This window comes from Epinephelus fuscoguttatus, linkage group LG15 (genome assembly GCF_011397635.1).
Source record: "Epinephelus fuscoguttatus linkage group LG15, E.fuscoguttatus.final_Chr_v1".
NCBI classification, from domain to species: Eukaryota; Metazoa; Chordata; class Actinopteri; order Perciformes; family Serranidae; genus Epinephelus; species Epinephelus fuscoguttatus.
The window spans coordinates 28,698,754-28,716,224 of NC_064766.1; the positions used below are offsets into that span (position 1 = coordinate 28,698,754).

The following is a 17,471-nucleotide window of genomic DNA, read 5'->3' on the forward strand; positions in this document are numbered from 1 at the left end:
CTCCTCCTCTCCTGTGGATGGCGCCCCTCCGAGACAGGCTTGGACGATTTTGTGCAGTTTCGTGTGCAACAAAGTCCCGACTGAGCCTGGCAGCTAGCGAGAGGAGAAAACCGACCCTTCACAGATTGTTTATCTTCACCTCGTTTTCAAACAGTTTTCCAGTCATTTCTAAGCTTTCAGCGGCGCATTGAAAGTTTAATACAAACGGGAACTAACGCGGTTCAGTCCTCGGGCGGTGTTGGGACGCTTCGTGGAGGAGCAAGGGTTTTTTTTAAATAGAAAGGCAGGCGTAACGCTAGCGAACTGGCGTAGAGAAAGAGAGAACCAGGGCTACGTAGCGAGCTGGTCAGCCAGGGAGAGCCGGGAGGACCACGGCACAGCCGCCGCCAGCGCCACGGGGAGTCGGGGCCCGAGAGGGAGCCTGCCAGGCCCTCGGCTTGATGCACCCTGCCTGCCTCGCCTCAGCCGCAGTCCGAGATGGGGGAAACCAAGATTATCTACCACCTCGACGACCAGGAGACACCGTATCTGGTGAAGCTGTCGGTGCCGGCGGACAAAGTCACTCTGGCAGACTTCAAAAATGTCCTCAAGAAGCCAAATTACAAATTCTTCTTCAAATCTATGGACGATGACTTCGGGTAACTGTTGAAGGGTTTATTGTGTTTAACATGGATACAGCACAACACACCAGTGGTTTCTGTACATTAGAGCAGCTACATTAACGCTAACTTAGTTGCTACCTCTCCCAGCTGGCTTGTCATCGGTTTAAACGTTACCTGGCTGTCGATCATTAGCTAGCTAGTTCCTTTGTTAGCCGTTAGCTCGCGGCGTTAGCAGGTCTGTTTAGCGTCCCGACCCCGTTTGTTTACATTGCCTGTGTGGCTAGCTTATGCGTCTTGTGCCTTGACTTTGTCTGACCAAGTTTGGTGTTTGTCAGTTTCACCAACACTAGCGAAAGCCCCCAATGTCATTTAGCTCATCTTAGGTGAACTGGGGTAGTTGACAACACTGATAATAACCAGTTACTGGTCACACCGCTGTCAGTTGGTGGCTAATGTATGGCAGGTTTATGCTAACAGGCTAATGTCAGAATGTAAACGACCAGTTTCAGTTAGTCAGTGAGTTCAGCAGGCCCCTGCTGTTGTTGTCTATTAGCCCGAGGAATGCAGAGTTGGACACAGGAATGCCCTGTTCATCACTCTGGCAGCTTTATGAGCATGTCCTTTTGTGTTAAAACACGGCTGGAAAAGTAGATGTTTAATGCCCCTCCAGACTTTGCCTTCTGCAGAGTTTAAAAACAGGGGAAATGTACTGTTTTAAAACATTTCAGCCAGGTTTCCAAAGTTGCTTTTGGCCTGGGTCAAACTAGGGTGGGGCAGCAACTTCTTAACATTTACAAGTGGGGAAAGACATGTTTTGAAAGGACCCACCGCTATTCATATTCTGAAGAGTGGAGGGATATTCTGTAAATAGACCATTGAAACCTTTACTGTAAACGGTGGTGTACTCTGAGCAACCTGTCAGACTGGAACAGAGACTGACTGGTGTCCATATACACCAAGACTCTTACAGAAATACTCACTGACTATCACTATTCCCTTTCTCTAAGAGGCACAGCTAATTGCCAGTAGTCTGAGGCATGCCTGATTTGTTCTTGATCCTCGCAAGCAGGCAGTTAAAGATTCATTGACTGGGAAAGTTTGCTGCAAATTCATCCACTTGAATTGGTTAAAAACACAGGCAGAGCCGTGTTTGCGCAGAAAATCTTTACATGCCTTGTTAATTTCAGAGCCAAGAGTTTTCCTTTTTAGCAGCCTTTGATGTACAGACAGACACTTCTTTATATATGATGCCTGGACACATTTACGTCAAGCTTGCCCTCCATGCCTGTGCTGGAAGCGTCTGACATGTAGTGATGTTTGCTGCCCCCTGAGATTCTGGGATTTTGTTTAACGTGGCTAAACTGTGCAGGAGCATGCAGAAATGTTGCTCCTGTGCTTTTTTGGATTCCTTAAATATGTTGTTTCTTCAGCTTGGTTATATATTACTTTCTAACAAACAAAGCATGAAGGAGCAGGTTTACTTTTGCAGAAAGATTTAGAGAATATGTTTGATTTGTTGGCCTGCCTTTATTACACAATAATCAGCACTGACTTTTTTCCTATTCGCAATATTGTATATCTGTGGCTGGCAGTATGAATCAGCAGTGTAGTAAGTGCACCATTAAATCAGCATTTGTTGTCAGTTTCTGTCCTGATTGGAAGCATTGCCCATCTCCAGGCTCGAGTTTATTGCCCTGAGAGTGCTTTTGTGTTGGTTACGGTTTACTGAAACAGAGCTTTGTTCTCTTTACAGGGTGGTAAAGGAGGAAATATCTGATGACAACGCTAAACTACCCTGTTTTAACGGACGCGTGGTGTCATGGGTAGGTTCAAAATACATCCTGAAATAATTTTTTGGTTTGTTTATTTATTTTTTGTTGTTGTGCCCTTGTCTTTGCTCACTGTATTTGTGTGGTATAAGTGTCTGTGTGGCAACTGCGTGCGAGCATGTATAACAATGATTCCCATCTGTTTGCCTGTGACCACAATCATACTGCGTCTCCAGGGAGATGCCCTATGCATCTGCGTGATAATATCATTATCACATAATGATCCCTAGGAGCAACAGACTCATGCAAACACCCTGCTCCTCTTCTGTCCTCTTGTGTTTTTAAGCATGTTTAAGAAAATGAGCTGCAGTAGTTTTTAAGTTATTTCAAGTCCCCACACATGCTAGTCACCACACGCAGCACATACATACATGTACTTGCATGCAGTGTCTCATTTAGAGGCTCTGAGCAGTAATTCTCCCGTCTCCACAGCGCAAGAGACATCTGGTGCTCCCTTCCTCTCCCCTCGACATTGAAATTGGGTTAAGAGCAAGTGAAATCACAGGATAGGAAGAAAATACCCCGTAACAAAGCCTCACTGCATGTCCTCTAACAAGAAGATTGAATCTCACAGGGTGGGGAGAGTGAAGTTGAGAGAAAGAGTGCTCTGTTTCTTGATGTGAAAGGCTGATGCAGTCGGTTAATTTATTACAATGTGGTTATAATTATAGGTTTTATTTTGGAGTCATCAACAGAGTGTTATCGCTGGATGTTTGAGTGCATAATCCAGCGTGCTTGTCTTGATGTTTTCCTCTGTTGTGGTCATTTTCATTAGACTGTGTGGTGGTTTGGTTGGCTGTGGTTCAAAGCCTATTCCTCTCTTTGTGTGTGTGTGGTTGAATATGTTAGTTATCTCTCAGGGGTTCTTGAAATGTTCCATGTACAATGAAACGTTATCTCTGTTACAGTGTGTCCCATGTGTTTGTCTCCACCGTTCATCTGTTATTTCAATGATGTGATTGAGTGTTCTCTGGGGTCCAAGGGGCCTGGCTCGCTATCAGCACATCATCACAACAGGCCAGCACGCTCAGTCTGGCCTGTTGTACATATTGTCAGCTGACAACCAGATCTTGTCTATCACATTAAATTTTGCACCTTATCTGAGTGCACCTTAACTGTGCTGTTGTAAATGCACTTCTCCCCTCTCTGCACACCAAAGTGTCTCCTCTTAGAACTGGAAATAAAACAGTGCAAACACAGTATGTAGGTCAAAACTTGATTAAAGGCTAAACAAGATGAGGATAAGGGTTCATGGTCAATATTCTTTTATATGTCTACCTCTATTATGTCTGTACAGGTGTCTGTCCAAGCTAAAAAAGTGAAGTCTTTCTATGGTGTATGGTAGAGCTGAAGTGTTTTATTGATTAAAACGCAAACATTTCATGGCTCCAGCTTCTCAAATATGATTTGATTTACTGTTTCCCTTTGATGTACCATCTAGTAAGCTGCTTCAAATCAGGGCTCAATGTAAATGTTTTTTTTTTTTGTTTGTTTTGTTTGTTTTTTTTTAAACTTGCCTGGTTGGGCAAGTGGGTCAGAAATCTACTTGGCTTAAGTCAATTTTTACTTGCCCCTTATACAAATTGATGATTTGCTGTGCTAGTAAGTTTTGGTACCTGACTTGCCTTAGCGTTCATGTACCATACAAGCACTGGTTAAGGCCTCGGAGGAGGAGTTGTCAGCAATGAAATTTTACGTGCCTTAAAAAACAGCCCCATTTCATCCTCCATCCTCTCAAACTTGCGGATAAATGTGCAGTACACTGTTGGAAGTTTGCCCGTATCCTCTAATGCCACCCAATTACACTTTTGTTTCCAGGATAATTGAAATTTATGCTTCTGCTTTGTCTTTACTCACCATAATTTTCTTGTGAGTGCCAGATTGGTACTGCACATGTGCAAATCTCAATAGAGATGAGAAGAAAGCAATATGGCTCACTCCTTTGCTACTTCCATCATAAGCTCCAGAAAAAAAATTGTGTTTGATAAGTTATTACCACTTGCACGATCAGGCAAATGAGTTGCTATATTTACTAGCCCAATATGGCATTTTAGGGTTGGATTAAGAAATGTGACATTAAAAAAAGTTGAGCGGACCATTTTCTGGCAATAGACGAAACGTTTTTGGCCATCTGGTCTTCATCGCGATGGCCAAAAACACATTTCTGAGTTTAAATGGATACATACATCTAGTATAACACACCAGTTGGTCAGAGCGCAGTGGCAACCCTCCAAACAGTCTAGTCTTTGTGTTTTGGACTCGTGGTCAGACAAAAAAAAAAAAGACATTATCTGGGCACTTTTTGTAATTATTTGACTTTTTATAGTCCATGGTCAATTGATAATAGCATCAAATGGAAGTTAATTGGCCCAAGTGTATAGTATGGCAAAACGCTTAAGATAAAGTATGCAATGTGTGATTAATTTGATAGGCGTGGTGATGCTAATCTGACACAACCTGGACCTGTTATGTATAAAATTGAACCACATTAGTTGGTCTGGACTCTAGTGCAAACAGCTGTATTTCTAATCATTACACAACAGCCAGAGTGTGCTTGTTAAAATAGTGAAGAATTATTGTCCTAAATATCCCAACTATGACATAAACAGCAAGCAAATTTTAGCCTCTAAACCACCTGTAGGGTGCTAATATAGGGGACAGTTTCACACTGATCTAATGTCAGCCTTTATGCTTGTTTTTGCCTGCAAATCATGCAAGTACGTGTTTCTTTTCTGATATGGACAACATCCAAGATGCCACAGATCTCCAGATCTATGGCAGAACGTCAAAAAAAAGATTGAGTGAGCAGGACGAAGTTCACTGGAATGTGCTGAAAGTAAAAGCAAAAAGGGGGGGAAATGATGGAAGTGTTGACAGATGACTATATTGATGTTAAAATTCACCAGTCGTGTTCTTCTCCTAAAACACAGTCATGGTCTATTGGATTGTGCTGTTTTCCCCACACTGTGGTAAGTTGGGCAACGCTGTCAGGTAGACAATCACAACTTGGCACAGGCTCCGTCTTTAACAACGCTTTGAAAACCACAGCTGCCTTTGGACAGCTTTGCATTTTCAGCAGGAAATTAGCAGAAGACAAATTGATTTTTATATTTAACAGACATTGTACTCCCAAACAGTCCCTGGATGCTGCCAAGCCTTTAGGCAGTGACAATTAAACAGGATATACCACCCAGCTCCTGAATATGGCGTAGTGTAAACACAGGGGTGCTCTGGCGTGGGTGTGCTGCCCACTTGTTCCGTGTCTTTCAGTGTATTCTCCCCTCTGAGTGTGTGTCTCATCCCTCTGACCTGACTCTCTGTCTGTTGACAGTTGGTCTCTGGAGACGGGGCCCACACAGATGCAGGCTCAGTGGCAGACAGCATAGAGCCGACACCCCCTTTGGAGCGGACCGGGGGCATCGGAGACTCAAGACCACCCTCTTATCAGTCAGTATATTCAAGATTTTGTGGTGTATTTCTTTTAGTGTGTGTGTGTGTGTGTGTGTGTGTGTGTGTGTGTGTGAACGAGAAGGATGCCATGCATACTTTATGTTTGCCTCTGTATGTGTCATGAATGAGTCCTTCTGTGTTTCCTTATAACCACTGTAACAGGGGAAACGGCAAATTGAATGGAAAAAGTAGGACACCTTGTGACTGTATAGGAAGAAATAAAATCTACCTTTTTTCTTCTGCCCTTCTTATCATGAGGTTATCTTCAGTCTGGAAATAAATCAGACACGGAGCACACTGATTTCTCTCACTCATGCTTCATGTTAGCAGTCTTCTAGTTACGAAAAGTACAGTTGAGTCTCATTGTAGCCGTAGGGATCTTGTAGGGATTCTTTCGGTAATAATGTCAGACACTGTGAAGAACAATGTGAGCCTGTCAGTGCCAAAAACAAGCACTTTTGATGGACGTAAATTGACACTACACAAATGCCTAAAGGGATTACATTGCAGCCTGTTTTGCTGCTGCAGCTTCAGTGGCCTTGCTCAACACTGGACTGGTTTCAAAAACTGTTGTCTCCATTAGTCACATAGACACAGAAACCTGGGAAAATAGAGTCCGGGTTCAAAAATATAGAAAAAAGTTTCCCTTTAACTTATATATTTTGTCCCAACTCAGTCTTAATGAAGCTAGCTTGCTAGTTAGCGTCTAGCAAAGTAATTCAACATGTATTCATGCTGATAACGTAATGCTGGTAACAAAACATTTAGCGTTAGCTTGCTAGCTAACTTGCAGGCTGTATCCCTTCAAAAGGGTGATTAATTAGACGTGGAATCCTGCTTGAACAGCGCTAATATTTTGTTGAAAATATCTGCCTAGCTTTCTGAATGCAGGAAACAAGCTTCATGCATCTTAAAATTAGAAATATGTGTGCTTTGACTGCCACCATGAACGTCTAAACAAGCGGATGCCTATAAATAACTGTTCATATGCCTGAACACTTGTAAGATTTCTTAATGAAATACACAATCCAAAAACACCAGTTATCCAAGTTCGGTGACAACCTTGACAGCTGAATTGGAGAACAGTTAAATGCAAATCCAGATGACAGTTCAGCTGAGGAGCTCTAATGATCTTCTCGGGGAAGAAAGCGAGAATGACAGGCGAGATGCTGCAGGCATTTATAAAGGGGGGCAGGCTAGCCCGTGCAACTCAAGATGATTGGTCTGTCTCCCGACAGACATGGTGTTATTGATCGGTCACACCTGACCATTCCTGTTCTACGTCTTCAACCAATGATCTACGTGGGCTTTTGTTTCAGTGGCTGTTGAATGAGCTGCATTTATAATGATGCAGTGGTATTCTGTCTCTTTTAAACACTAACTCTGACGTCTATGCACTGTCTTTGTCTGAAGTGGGAAAGCAGCAAGTGGTCGAGACAGTCTGGACAATGACACTGAGACCGGCTCCATGGTGTCGCAACGGAGAGAGAGGGAGAGGCCACGACGGAAACACGGCAACGACCACGGTAAGAGATGCATTTGCTATGTTGTGTTTTTGTTTTTCTCATCGTATTGTATGTATCTCACAAGTCACCAATGTCTCCTATGTGGTGGGTGAAAATTGTAACTGTAGGAGGATGTTGCAGAAAAGCAGCATTAGAGCTTAGTCAGAGTAACGTAGGTTTTTTTAAAATGGTGACAAGGTTAGATTGGCATCAAGAAAATAATCTCAGATTTTATTTTTGGCAACATAACACCTATATTTTCATGTGTCTGGTTTAAACTTGAGTCATTCTGATCCTAATGCTGTCCCACTGCAGGCGGAAGACAGAACGGATACTCGTCACGTTCAATGGGACGTGGGGGCCCTGAGTACGACAGCTGCTCGTCCTTCATGAGCAGCGAGCTGGAGTCTACTTCCTGTTTCGATTCAGAGGATGATGATGCAACCAGCAGGTCAGATGTTGTTCTGTTTATCTGTTCAGCTTTTCCCAATAAGAAAAGGGCATTTTGTCTCGAGGAATGCATCTGGAATTACAGATGATGGGTTTTGGCGGAGATTAGCACAGTCTAATTGTCTGGTGGTTTTTGTGGTTACCCCCCGGGGTCTCCTCTAGGAGTCATGAAAATATGTGCAACCCACTTTAGAGACTGTGCTGTTCTCAGTCTTTAGGCATCTCCCAGGATGTCTTTTTCCCGTTGATGCAGATCTGGATAATAGCTTCATCAGTGCATGAATTTTCCTCCAACGCAGAAAGAAATGGATTTTTGCCCAAACACAATTCCTGGATATTGGTGCCAAGTGATGATTTGTCAGTCAGGTCATAACTTCTAAATAAAGTGGGTTGGATGCCGTTTTACAAAGCGTTAAAGCTAGTGTGACTCCTGGCAAGCAGCACTTTCATTATGGAAACAGAGTTTTAAAGGGCTTTTTATTATGTAGGCAACACTTAGACTTTAATGTGATGTTTAAACAAGTTAAATGGGGAAGATTGCTTCTATTTAAGTCCAGGTATTTGTATTCATATTATGATGTGCAATCTTTTTACTTTTAAATCTGAACTTATATGGCATAATTCCTTTAATCAATTAGTAATGTAGCAATAAAAATTTGGTAATATCACATATGTTTTTCATAGTTGTGTGTATAGTCTCTAAAAAGATTCTTCTTTTCTTGATTTCAGATTTAGCAGCTCCACTGAGCAGAGCTCCTCTCGTCTAATGAGACGACACCGTCGTCGCCGAAGGAAACCCAAGGCATCTAATATGGACAGGGTGAGACGACACACTTGAACGTACAGGGCTGCAAATCAGCCCCAGACTTCTTTACTAGAATTCCATTCCAATTTGTGACTTTTATTCTTCTTCTCACATTTAATTTCTCCCCTCACAATTTCCTTCACTCTTCTCTCCAGTCCTCGTCATTCAGCAGCATCACAGACTCCACTATGTCTCTGAACATCATCACTGTCACTCTCAACATGGGTAAGTGACTTTGACATGAGGAAGCTGCACAGAGAATTCAATTTCTTGGGATAAATAGTCCCTTTTTTTCCTTGAATAAAGACTCCTTATACAATCACACAATGAGCCTAAGTTAAAAAAAATCCTTTCACAAGACAAATGTAACCAATTAATTCCATTTTGATGCAGGTCATCATCATCATCTGTTTTGCCTTTATTTAACGGTGCCGCTGCTTCACGTCACTCTGTATGCATGCATGCATGATGTCTGTTCTTCTCCTGTTCACAGAGAAGTATAACTTCTTGGGCATCAGTATTGTGGGTCAGAGCAACGAGAGAGGAGACGGAGGAATCTATATCGGCTCTATCATGAAGGGAGGCGCTGTAGCTGCAGACGGACGCATTGAGCCTGGGGACATGCTGCTGCAGGTGTGTGTTGTAAGACAACGTGGGGGTGACACACACACAGAGAATGAAACGTGTGTGTGTTGGAGTGGTGGATGCATGTTGTGTTCAGTGCCAGTGCCTGCAGTGAAATGAATGTGAGACCAATTTCAAAGTTTTTTAGTCCAGATGCACATGTGCAAAGGATAAAAATAAACATATTTTTGAATTTAAGTCAGCGCTATTAATCCATATGGCAGTATATCATTATACAACATGTAATTTAAGATTTTAAGGACATTTATTTTTTGCAATATTTGCCTTTTCCCATTTTTCTCCCACCCACTTTTATCTGTTACCTCAATCACAGCTGTGTTTCTGATAATTTTCCATTTTTATTATTGCAAAGCCACTTCCAAATTTGAGCGTGGCATACCATGTTGAACATTGCCAATCCTGTTAATGGCTTTGTGTAGTGGGATTTATTGGAGTAAGTGTAACTCTCTGAAAGTGTTGTACCTAGTTAGTTACGTTATGTTGTTTCATTTTTATCCCTGCAGGTGAACGACATAAACTTCGAGAACATGAGCAATGACGATGCAGTTCGAGTACTGAGGGACATAGTGCACAAGCCGGGGTAAGCAGCAGCAAACAGACACACATTATTACATACATTTATATTCACAAAGATTTCTCTCTTACTGCCTCATCGCAGCAAAAAAAAAAAGTACATTCATATGTTGAAAATGTGTCTATATGATCTAACCAGTGCATTACATTTGGAAAGGATAAGATATGTAAACGGAAAACTCCCACAATTTGGCATCCACTCATACCACAGCTTGCATATAGAAGTTCTGAGTAGTAGCTTATACCTACACACCGTTTCATTTTATTTAAAGGAGCTGTATGTGACATTCAGAGCATATCTATGATTCACACTGCCTGCACATGGTTGTCAACATGGAGGTGGATAACCCAGCAGGAAGCAGCTAATGGTGCTAACAGTGTAAACAGCGCTATCAATAGCAACAGTGCAGATAGAGCTAACATCATTAACCAAGGGGGAACCAGAGGATGCTTGCTGTGACCATATACCACAGCAACAAATAGAGAAGCTCTTATTACAACAGACACGGAGCGTGACTTCATTTTCTGCTCAGGATGCTATTACTCCACTATATCTTTACATAGCAAATAGTTGTTTGCTGCCGTATTAATGTCCTGAATGTTGCATACAGAGCCTTAAACGAGTTAATAAGTGAGAGAAGGGTAGAGGAAAGAGACACGGGACAGGTTTTGGAAGGTAAAGAAGACTAAGGGGGAAGATAAAGTAGGGGTATCAGTGGTCTGAGACTGTCTTATCTGAGTTATGTTCCTGCTCTTAGATTTACATTTATTTTCATGTCTCATTTGTTGAGTATATACGCATTATTTTTTCTTTGTCAATTTTTGTTTAACTTATATTTGATACTGTTCTAATATTAAAAAGCAATCCTATATCTTTTATTTCCTCAATTTTATATCTTTGAATGTATATAAATATAAAATGTTAAAAAATTGTTATTTCATTTTATGTATAATCTTCTTTGGCTCAAAAAATATTTAAAATACAATAATATTCTTTAACAGCAATAAATATATTCTTCCGTAAAACACAGGTGTAAAACAAGGACATAAATGAATTCCATTCAAGATGAAGCTAACATCATTCTCTGTCTCTGTGTTAATGAACAGCCCCATTACTCTGACTGTGGCCAAGTGTTGGGACCCAAACCCTCGGAGCTGCTTTGCTCTGCCCAGGAGTGAGTGTTTGTCTCATTTGTTCCCTTTTTACTTTTCATTTCAATAAATTAATACCTGCAAACACATGCAACTTCTAACCCTACATTTAATTCAACAGGTGAGCCGATCAGGCCCATTGACCCAGCTGCGTGGGTGTCCCACACAGCGGCTATGACCGGGGTATACCCTGCATATGGCATGAGCCCTTCCATGAGCACTGTTACCTCCACCAGCTCCTCCATCAGCAGCTCTATCCCAGAGACTGAACGTGAGTCACACCACCCACTGCAGCGCTACTCAAGCAGCTTATAACCTGATGTAACTCTTAGTCACAGTTTTCCATTCAGTTACCTTTTGTCTTTTGTTGCTTATTTGCCTCCCCCTTTATGAATTTGAAATGTACTTCTTAGTTTTTCTGCCCCTCTTTTATAAACTGTACTTTCTGTTGACTTTTTGATAACCTACTTGTTTTTGATCATTCACATTATTATGATAAGGAATAAAATCCTTCGGGATTGTTGATATTTAAGGATTTTACTTTTTAAACATTCAGCTTCAACCTCCAAAAGTGCAGTATGATCTCCCTCAGCTGTGTTTGTAAATCTCGGTGTAAAGTGTGGCCCTGCCCTCTCACTGCATTCCTGTGACAACTCTCTGTTCCAGCTTTTAGTGTGTTCAGCCTCACAGCTTCCATCTGCTCAATAACTCTTGTCAAAACTGAGCCATAACTCACAGCTTTCATCTCCCCTGTAATCTTTGGAAGAACAGGGATGTTTTCTTTTGCTTTCTTTCTGGGAAAAAAAAAAAACCTTTTCTCTCTCAACACACTTTCTTGGCCAAATTGATATGATTGACGTGACAGACAGAACATAAATTTCACTTGATTGCATGCTTAAATGTTGCATTTATGGCTGCTACTTATGGTTTATTTATGGTTATTGCATTTTCGTATACTTTGGATAACTGTCCAACTGTATTGTTGGCAGGATTTATTTCAAGTGCAGCTACAGTAGCCATGTCTCCACAGAAGATTGCATTAGAAAAGCTCTATGGAAACAGCACAATTTAATAAAACTTCCTCAGTTCAAAAACGTTTTTATCCTCTTTTGAGGTGGTTTTTGTCTTTGTCAAAAAAGAGACATAAGATTCAACTTACATGACTCATCAGCCATTTCTGTTGTCAACAAATTCATGTGAAGTAGAATCATTGCAGTAATTTGTTTTAGTTTCTGGACAGAGTGAAACATGGCCAATACTAGCTGACATGAAAGTACTTGCCCAGTTGAAACAAATTCCTGGTGGTCTCTCGCTAGTTTTCTCTCATAGATGGGTCAGATAGCCAAGGCAACTTGTTTTGTTTCCGGTTCACAACCTCTACTTCTTCTACTCTGTTTACTGGTGGATTGAAGCCATGTGTAAAGCAAAGCCTATACCGCCAACTTCTGACGAAACTACGCTTTGCAAAGCCCAGTTTAATTGCTCAAACCAGTTGATGGAAACACATCTAGTACTCTTCCTTTTTGCAATATTACAAAAGTTTGTGCTTGACAATTTCATAGAAACACAGCCAGTGACGCTAAAGTCACGGCGAATCAAGGAGAAAAAATGTCTGCAGCCTAAAATATCAGTGTTGGAGTTCAGTTGGTGCCTCGAAATCAGAGCAGCTGCTTCTTTCTACGCTGTTTTGCACCAGTGTTAGACAGTCAAACAGGGAGAAATTCAACAGGGACAAGAAAGCTCTAACAGTACGTAATGCAATGCAGCCACCTAAAAGGTTGAGTTTTGCATAAAGGGTGCAGCATCAATATGCACTGACAACAGCTAGCACTGCTATTAAAACAACAAGAACAAAAATACTGTTGTATTTGTGAATGCTGGAGGCTTTTACACTAGAGGTATGAAAAAGATGGCTTCTCAAATACTAAATGAGTTTTAAGTAGTCTCTTCTCTAAGAGGATTTAGACAGATATTCAATCATTTACTTCTGCTTGTTAACAAGTTATCAAACTGTTACATGTACAATACTCCCAAGAGGATGGTCACAAAGCATTCTGGGAATTAAAAGGAAATCACTGATTGAAGTGGAAGTAGATTAGGCAAGTTGAGGGGAAGTGGGAACACCAAAATGTAAATTACAACACTTCTTATCTTATCTTGAAATTCAGCTAAACCTCAGTGAGATGATATGTTACGATGTAAATGTGTTCAGGGGAGGACATTTTATTCATTACGATCGGGCTTTTGTTGGTGTTCAGTGAAGACAAGCTCAGTCGTAGTCCAATTCAAACAAAGATCGGTTTGATTCATGATGAGACAGAACTGGGGTCACGTTACAGTCCAGACCACAGGAAACCAAATATTATTTGAGGCAAATTCCAAAACAGACCAACATTTTTGGAGTTGACAGAGATGCAGTAACAACATGCAGCTGTGCTTTCAATAGGAAACAAAATAAAATACACCAACGGGCCTGTGTGAGATGAATTTCATTGTCTTTAAAACAGGTTCAGTGGTGTTAAACATAAAAATCTCTGAGACCGATCAGACCCAAACTATTTCAGCTCCAACAGGAGGATGTGGTTCAGCTCCTGTGATAACGCATCTTTTGTTCTTTCCCAGGCTTCGATGACTTCCACCTCTCCATCCACAGCGACATGGCAACGGTCGCTAAGGCCATGGCGTGCCCAGAGTCGGGTCTGGAGGTGCGGGACAGGATGTGGCTCAAGATAACCATCGCTAACGCCTTTATCGGTATGTGTATCTAAGCAGGGGGCATGGTCCAGCATTTATTATTTCCCTCATCAGAATGCACACACACACCTATTCTTTGTTTGCTCAGTTCAGTCTGTAGAATTCTGTCACAGTGTCTCAGTGAAAGAATGAATAATAATCATACCAATAATACACTCCTTTATAGCTCCAAGTTTCATATCTTAGCTGTTTTTTTTTTTTCTTTGTTTCATCCAGTAGAAAATACTTGGCTTGGTTGCTAGCCAAAACAGTGGAAATATCAGCTATGGACAGATAAATGCCACATGAATCATCATCTTGGATATTATTCTGTATCATGAAATAGTCATCGAATGAGATGAGCAACACTGCCTAAAATGTGTACATTTTTGTGTCCTCAGGTTCTGATGTGGTGGACTGGCTCTTCCATCACGTGGAAGGGTTTTCAGATCGTAGAGAAGCCCGTAAATACGCCAGCAACCTGCTGAAGGCCGGGTACATCCGACACACCGTCAACAAGATCACCTTCTCTGAACAGTGCTACTACGTCTTCGGAGACCTCTGTGGCAGTAAGTGGACGATCGGCTCTTGGGTCAGCTAACGCAAATCTCCACAGTGTGGTTCAGTTGTATCTGCATCTATAAGTGGTGTATTAGTGTGGAAGTCTAAATCCTTCTTCCTTCTGTTTATCTCAGATATGACCCACCTGTCTCTCCATGATCATGATGGTTCCAGTGGGGGAGCCTCAGATCAGGACACTCTCCCCCCTCTGCCCCATCCCGGTGCGGCCCCCTGGCCAATGACTATGCCCTATCAGTTCCCCATTCCACACCCATACGACCTGCAGCAGCCCTTCCATGGTGGACCAGGCGCTGGCAGTGCAGGAAGCCAGCACAGCGGTGAGTGCAGTTTGAACATACAGTACTAGAATCATCTTCTCCTTGCCTGGATCCAGACGTCTGAGTCTGCCCACTCCACTGAGTTCATGTTGACTGGAGATGGAGTGTAACTAGTTGACAATTCTGTCTGATATCAGGCAAATCTCCCTCATCCATTTGTATGCTGCAGACAATATGTTCCACAGTGTGCTGTCAAAACACATCTAAAATATTACACTTCCAGCAGAGCTCCACAGCTTACAGGAGGTAAACACAGAAACTGTAAAGAGTTGTTAGAGTAATTCTAACTGACATGAATTCATCCTAGCTACAGCTGCATTTCTCGTGAAGGAGCAAACTGCAAACCTTCAGCGATCTCTTTTCAAGCCTACAGAGACAGATATTTTGGCAGGAGTGTCACTTTGCACAGGGAGATTTAAAGGAACACTCCCATCATTTTGCTGTGGTTAGTATCGTGTTTGCTGTCTTACCCAGAGCCAGATGAAAAAAGAAAAAGAAAATCAGCGTTCATTTTATCTCCACACTTTCCGTGCAGTTGTAGGTCCAGTGCATGTTTGAATTAGCGTACTTCAAAGACTTGAAGAAAAGAGACTTGCTCTTTCAAGAGTGAAAAATGTTCCTTCCAGCAGCTCCACAGCTGGATTATTTACATGTTTTATTTTGTGTATTTAACATGTGTAGAAATAGAAAGCCAGACATTGTGGTTTTAGGAACAGTTTGCATACGCAATGGAGATATTTGCTGACCAACAACAGCTGGGCCCACTGACTGCACACAACATCTCAGATGTCCTGTGCTCAGTTTGTGGTTGCACACTACCATTCAGTGCACTGTATTCAAAATGTCAGAATGTTCCTCAAAGCATAGAAACCGTTATGGTTTTAAATTCATAAGTCTGAAGAACTTCCCTCTGAAGCAAGCAGGCGTTCTGTGGTAATAAAATGAAAACATGTAATTGCCTTCAGAGCTGTTTGGCCTGTGAGAGCCAGCGATTGCTCCATGAGCATGTCTGCATTAGTCATGCAGCTCTCCTGAGAGTCTCCCACAAACTGGGTCAGTACTGCCTGCGTCACTTCACTGGCACTCAGACGGGAGTGAGTGGTTCATGTAGGTCACTTTGATTTAATTAACAAAACATGATGTATCACACTGAGGGTAATAATCATTGTCTCTTCTTCTCTGTCCACAGGAAGCAGTGGCTCTAACTGCAGTAAGAATGAGGGGCGGAAGTCCGGAGGCAGTGGCAGCGAAACTGAGATCAGGAGCCACCGAGCTCCAAGCGAGCGCTCAGTGGCTCCCCCTAGTGAGCGAAGTGTCCGTAGCTCTGTCAGCCACCGCAGTGCCAACTCCCATTCAATAGCCTACGGTCCTGGCCTCGTCTACGGCCCCCCTGGCCTGCCCCCCCAGCCCCCACACCTGTCTACAGCTGCACCTGGCGCCCCACCAGGCAGAGAGCTCGCCTCTGTGCCCCCTGAGCTCACTGCCTCACGCCAGTCTCTGCGCATGGCGGTGGGCAATGCCGGAGAATTTTTTGTCGATGTGATGTAACGAAGGTTGTAGGCCGATAACGAAGTAGCAGATTGGGCTTTCTCGTGTCATTATCAGACTGAGAAGGACAGCGTGACGGGACAGGAGGGAGGGAAGATTGCAAAAGCTGTAACCCAAGGCCTTGATTCCACTCTCCTAAAAGCAGAAATGGAACCAACCATGTTGTGTGTGTGTTGAGAGATATTGTTCCTCCTCCCCTGTGCTTTTCTTCCTAGTAGTAGCAGCCATACTTTCTTCAGTGAAGAAACCCTCTGGCTCAAGATGGAACCAAAGCGCCTTTCTCAGTTTCCGCTCCTCAGTGCGGAAGAGTTAGCGTCAGGAAAAAGAGCAGGAGAGGGAGGCGGTGGAAACGGACAGCTGGGGAAGATGACTCAGCGCTTTTCTACATGGATGTTTTTCATTTGTTCTTCTCTTCATTCTTCTCCCTCCTCTCTGCCTCCGTTATCTAACGCTCTCTGTCCTCCCCCACCCGTGTTCACCTCCAAACTGAGAGACATAACCCTCTTCCCTCCTTCTGTTCTTTCAACTCCCACTTGCTGACCTCCTAACAAGAAAAGAAAAAGCTGAAATGAACACTAACTGTTAACCCTATTCAGACTTTTTAAATGTTTGCTTGACTTTAAGAGAGAAAGAAATGGAAAAATGTGTATGTAGTGCAAGAGAACTGCAGTCCTCCTTACTGTAAGAATGCATTTGTTTTATTATATACGTAGTTGGTCACAACTAGTTTCATTTTTCAACACTAAACATGAGCATCAAGCTTCAAGAGTCATTTTTACACTACACAACTGCATTTTCATCTGTTAACCAGAGCATTTTCCGACTCTGTCTTGTGATATTGTATAGTGGAAAAAAAATTTCTTACCATGTCTTTCACACTACTCTTTTATCAAGGAAAAATTTCTTTTTATTTATAAATATAGTTTTATGACTTAACTTTGCTGCTTTGTGTTACGTGTTTCATTTGAGTGTGTGTGCATGTGTTCGCGAAGCTAATTTGCAATCCAGTGTTGCTATTTTTTTAATAGTACCTGCGGTAATGTTTGCATTTAAAGCCAGTGGATTCCAGACTGTCCAGGACCTGGAATGTGAAGGTTAGGCAATCTGGTGCACAGATGTGTGTGTGTGGGCTGGGTGTGTGCAAGAGATCAGTCTGAGTACATTTAGACTTGCTTCAGAGCTGAATGACCCTATGCAAAATGTTCCCTGTGGTAAAAGGAGGGGGAAGCTCCTGTTGAGAGGTGATTTGATTCAACTTGGACAAAAAAGAGGAGTTGAAT

At 42.3% G+C, this 17,471-nt stretch overlaps 1 protein-coding gene across 1 annotated transcript; it reads left to right on the forward strand.

Annotated features, from left to right (window-relative positions):
- Positions 1 to 28: 28 nt before the first annotated feature.
- On the forward strand, positions 29 to 17,127 carry LOC125902178 (segment polarity protein dishevelled homolog DVL-3-like). The gene is made up of 15 exons (XM_049598341.1): positions 29 to 638; positions 2,356 to 2,425; positions 5,763 to 5,878; positions 7,295 to 7,407; positions 7,702 to 7,837; positions 8,566 to 8,656; positions 8,797 to 8,866; positions 9,135 to 9,274; positions 9,790 to 9,866; positions 10,967 to 11,034; positions 11,133 to 11,282; positions 13,634 to 13,765; positions 14,146 to 14,313; positions 14,440 to 14,643; positions 15,833 to 17,127. The coding sequence occupies exons 1-15, from the start codon at positions 478 to 480 to the stop codon at positions 16,189 to 16,191; spliced, it is 2,055 nt and encodes a 684-aa protein (XP_049454298.1). The 5' UTR covers positions 29 to 477; the 3' UTR covers positions 16,192 to 17,127.
- Positions 17,128 to 17,471: the final 344 nt, after the last annotated feature.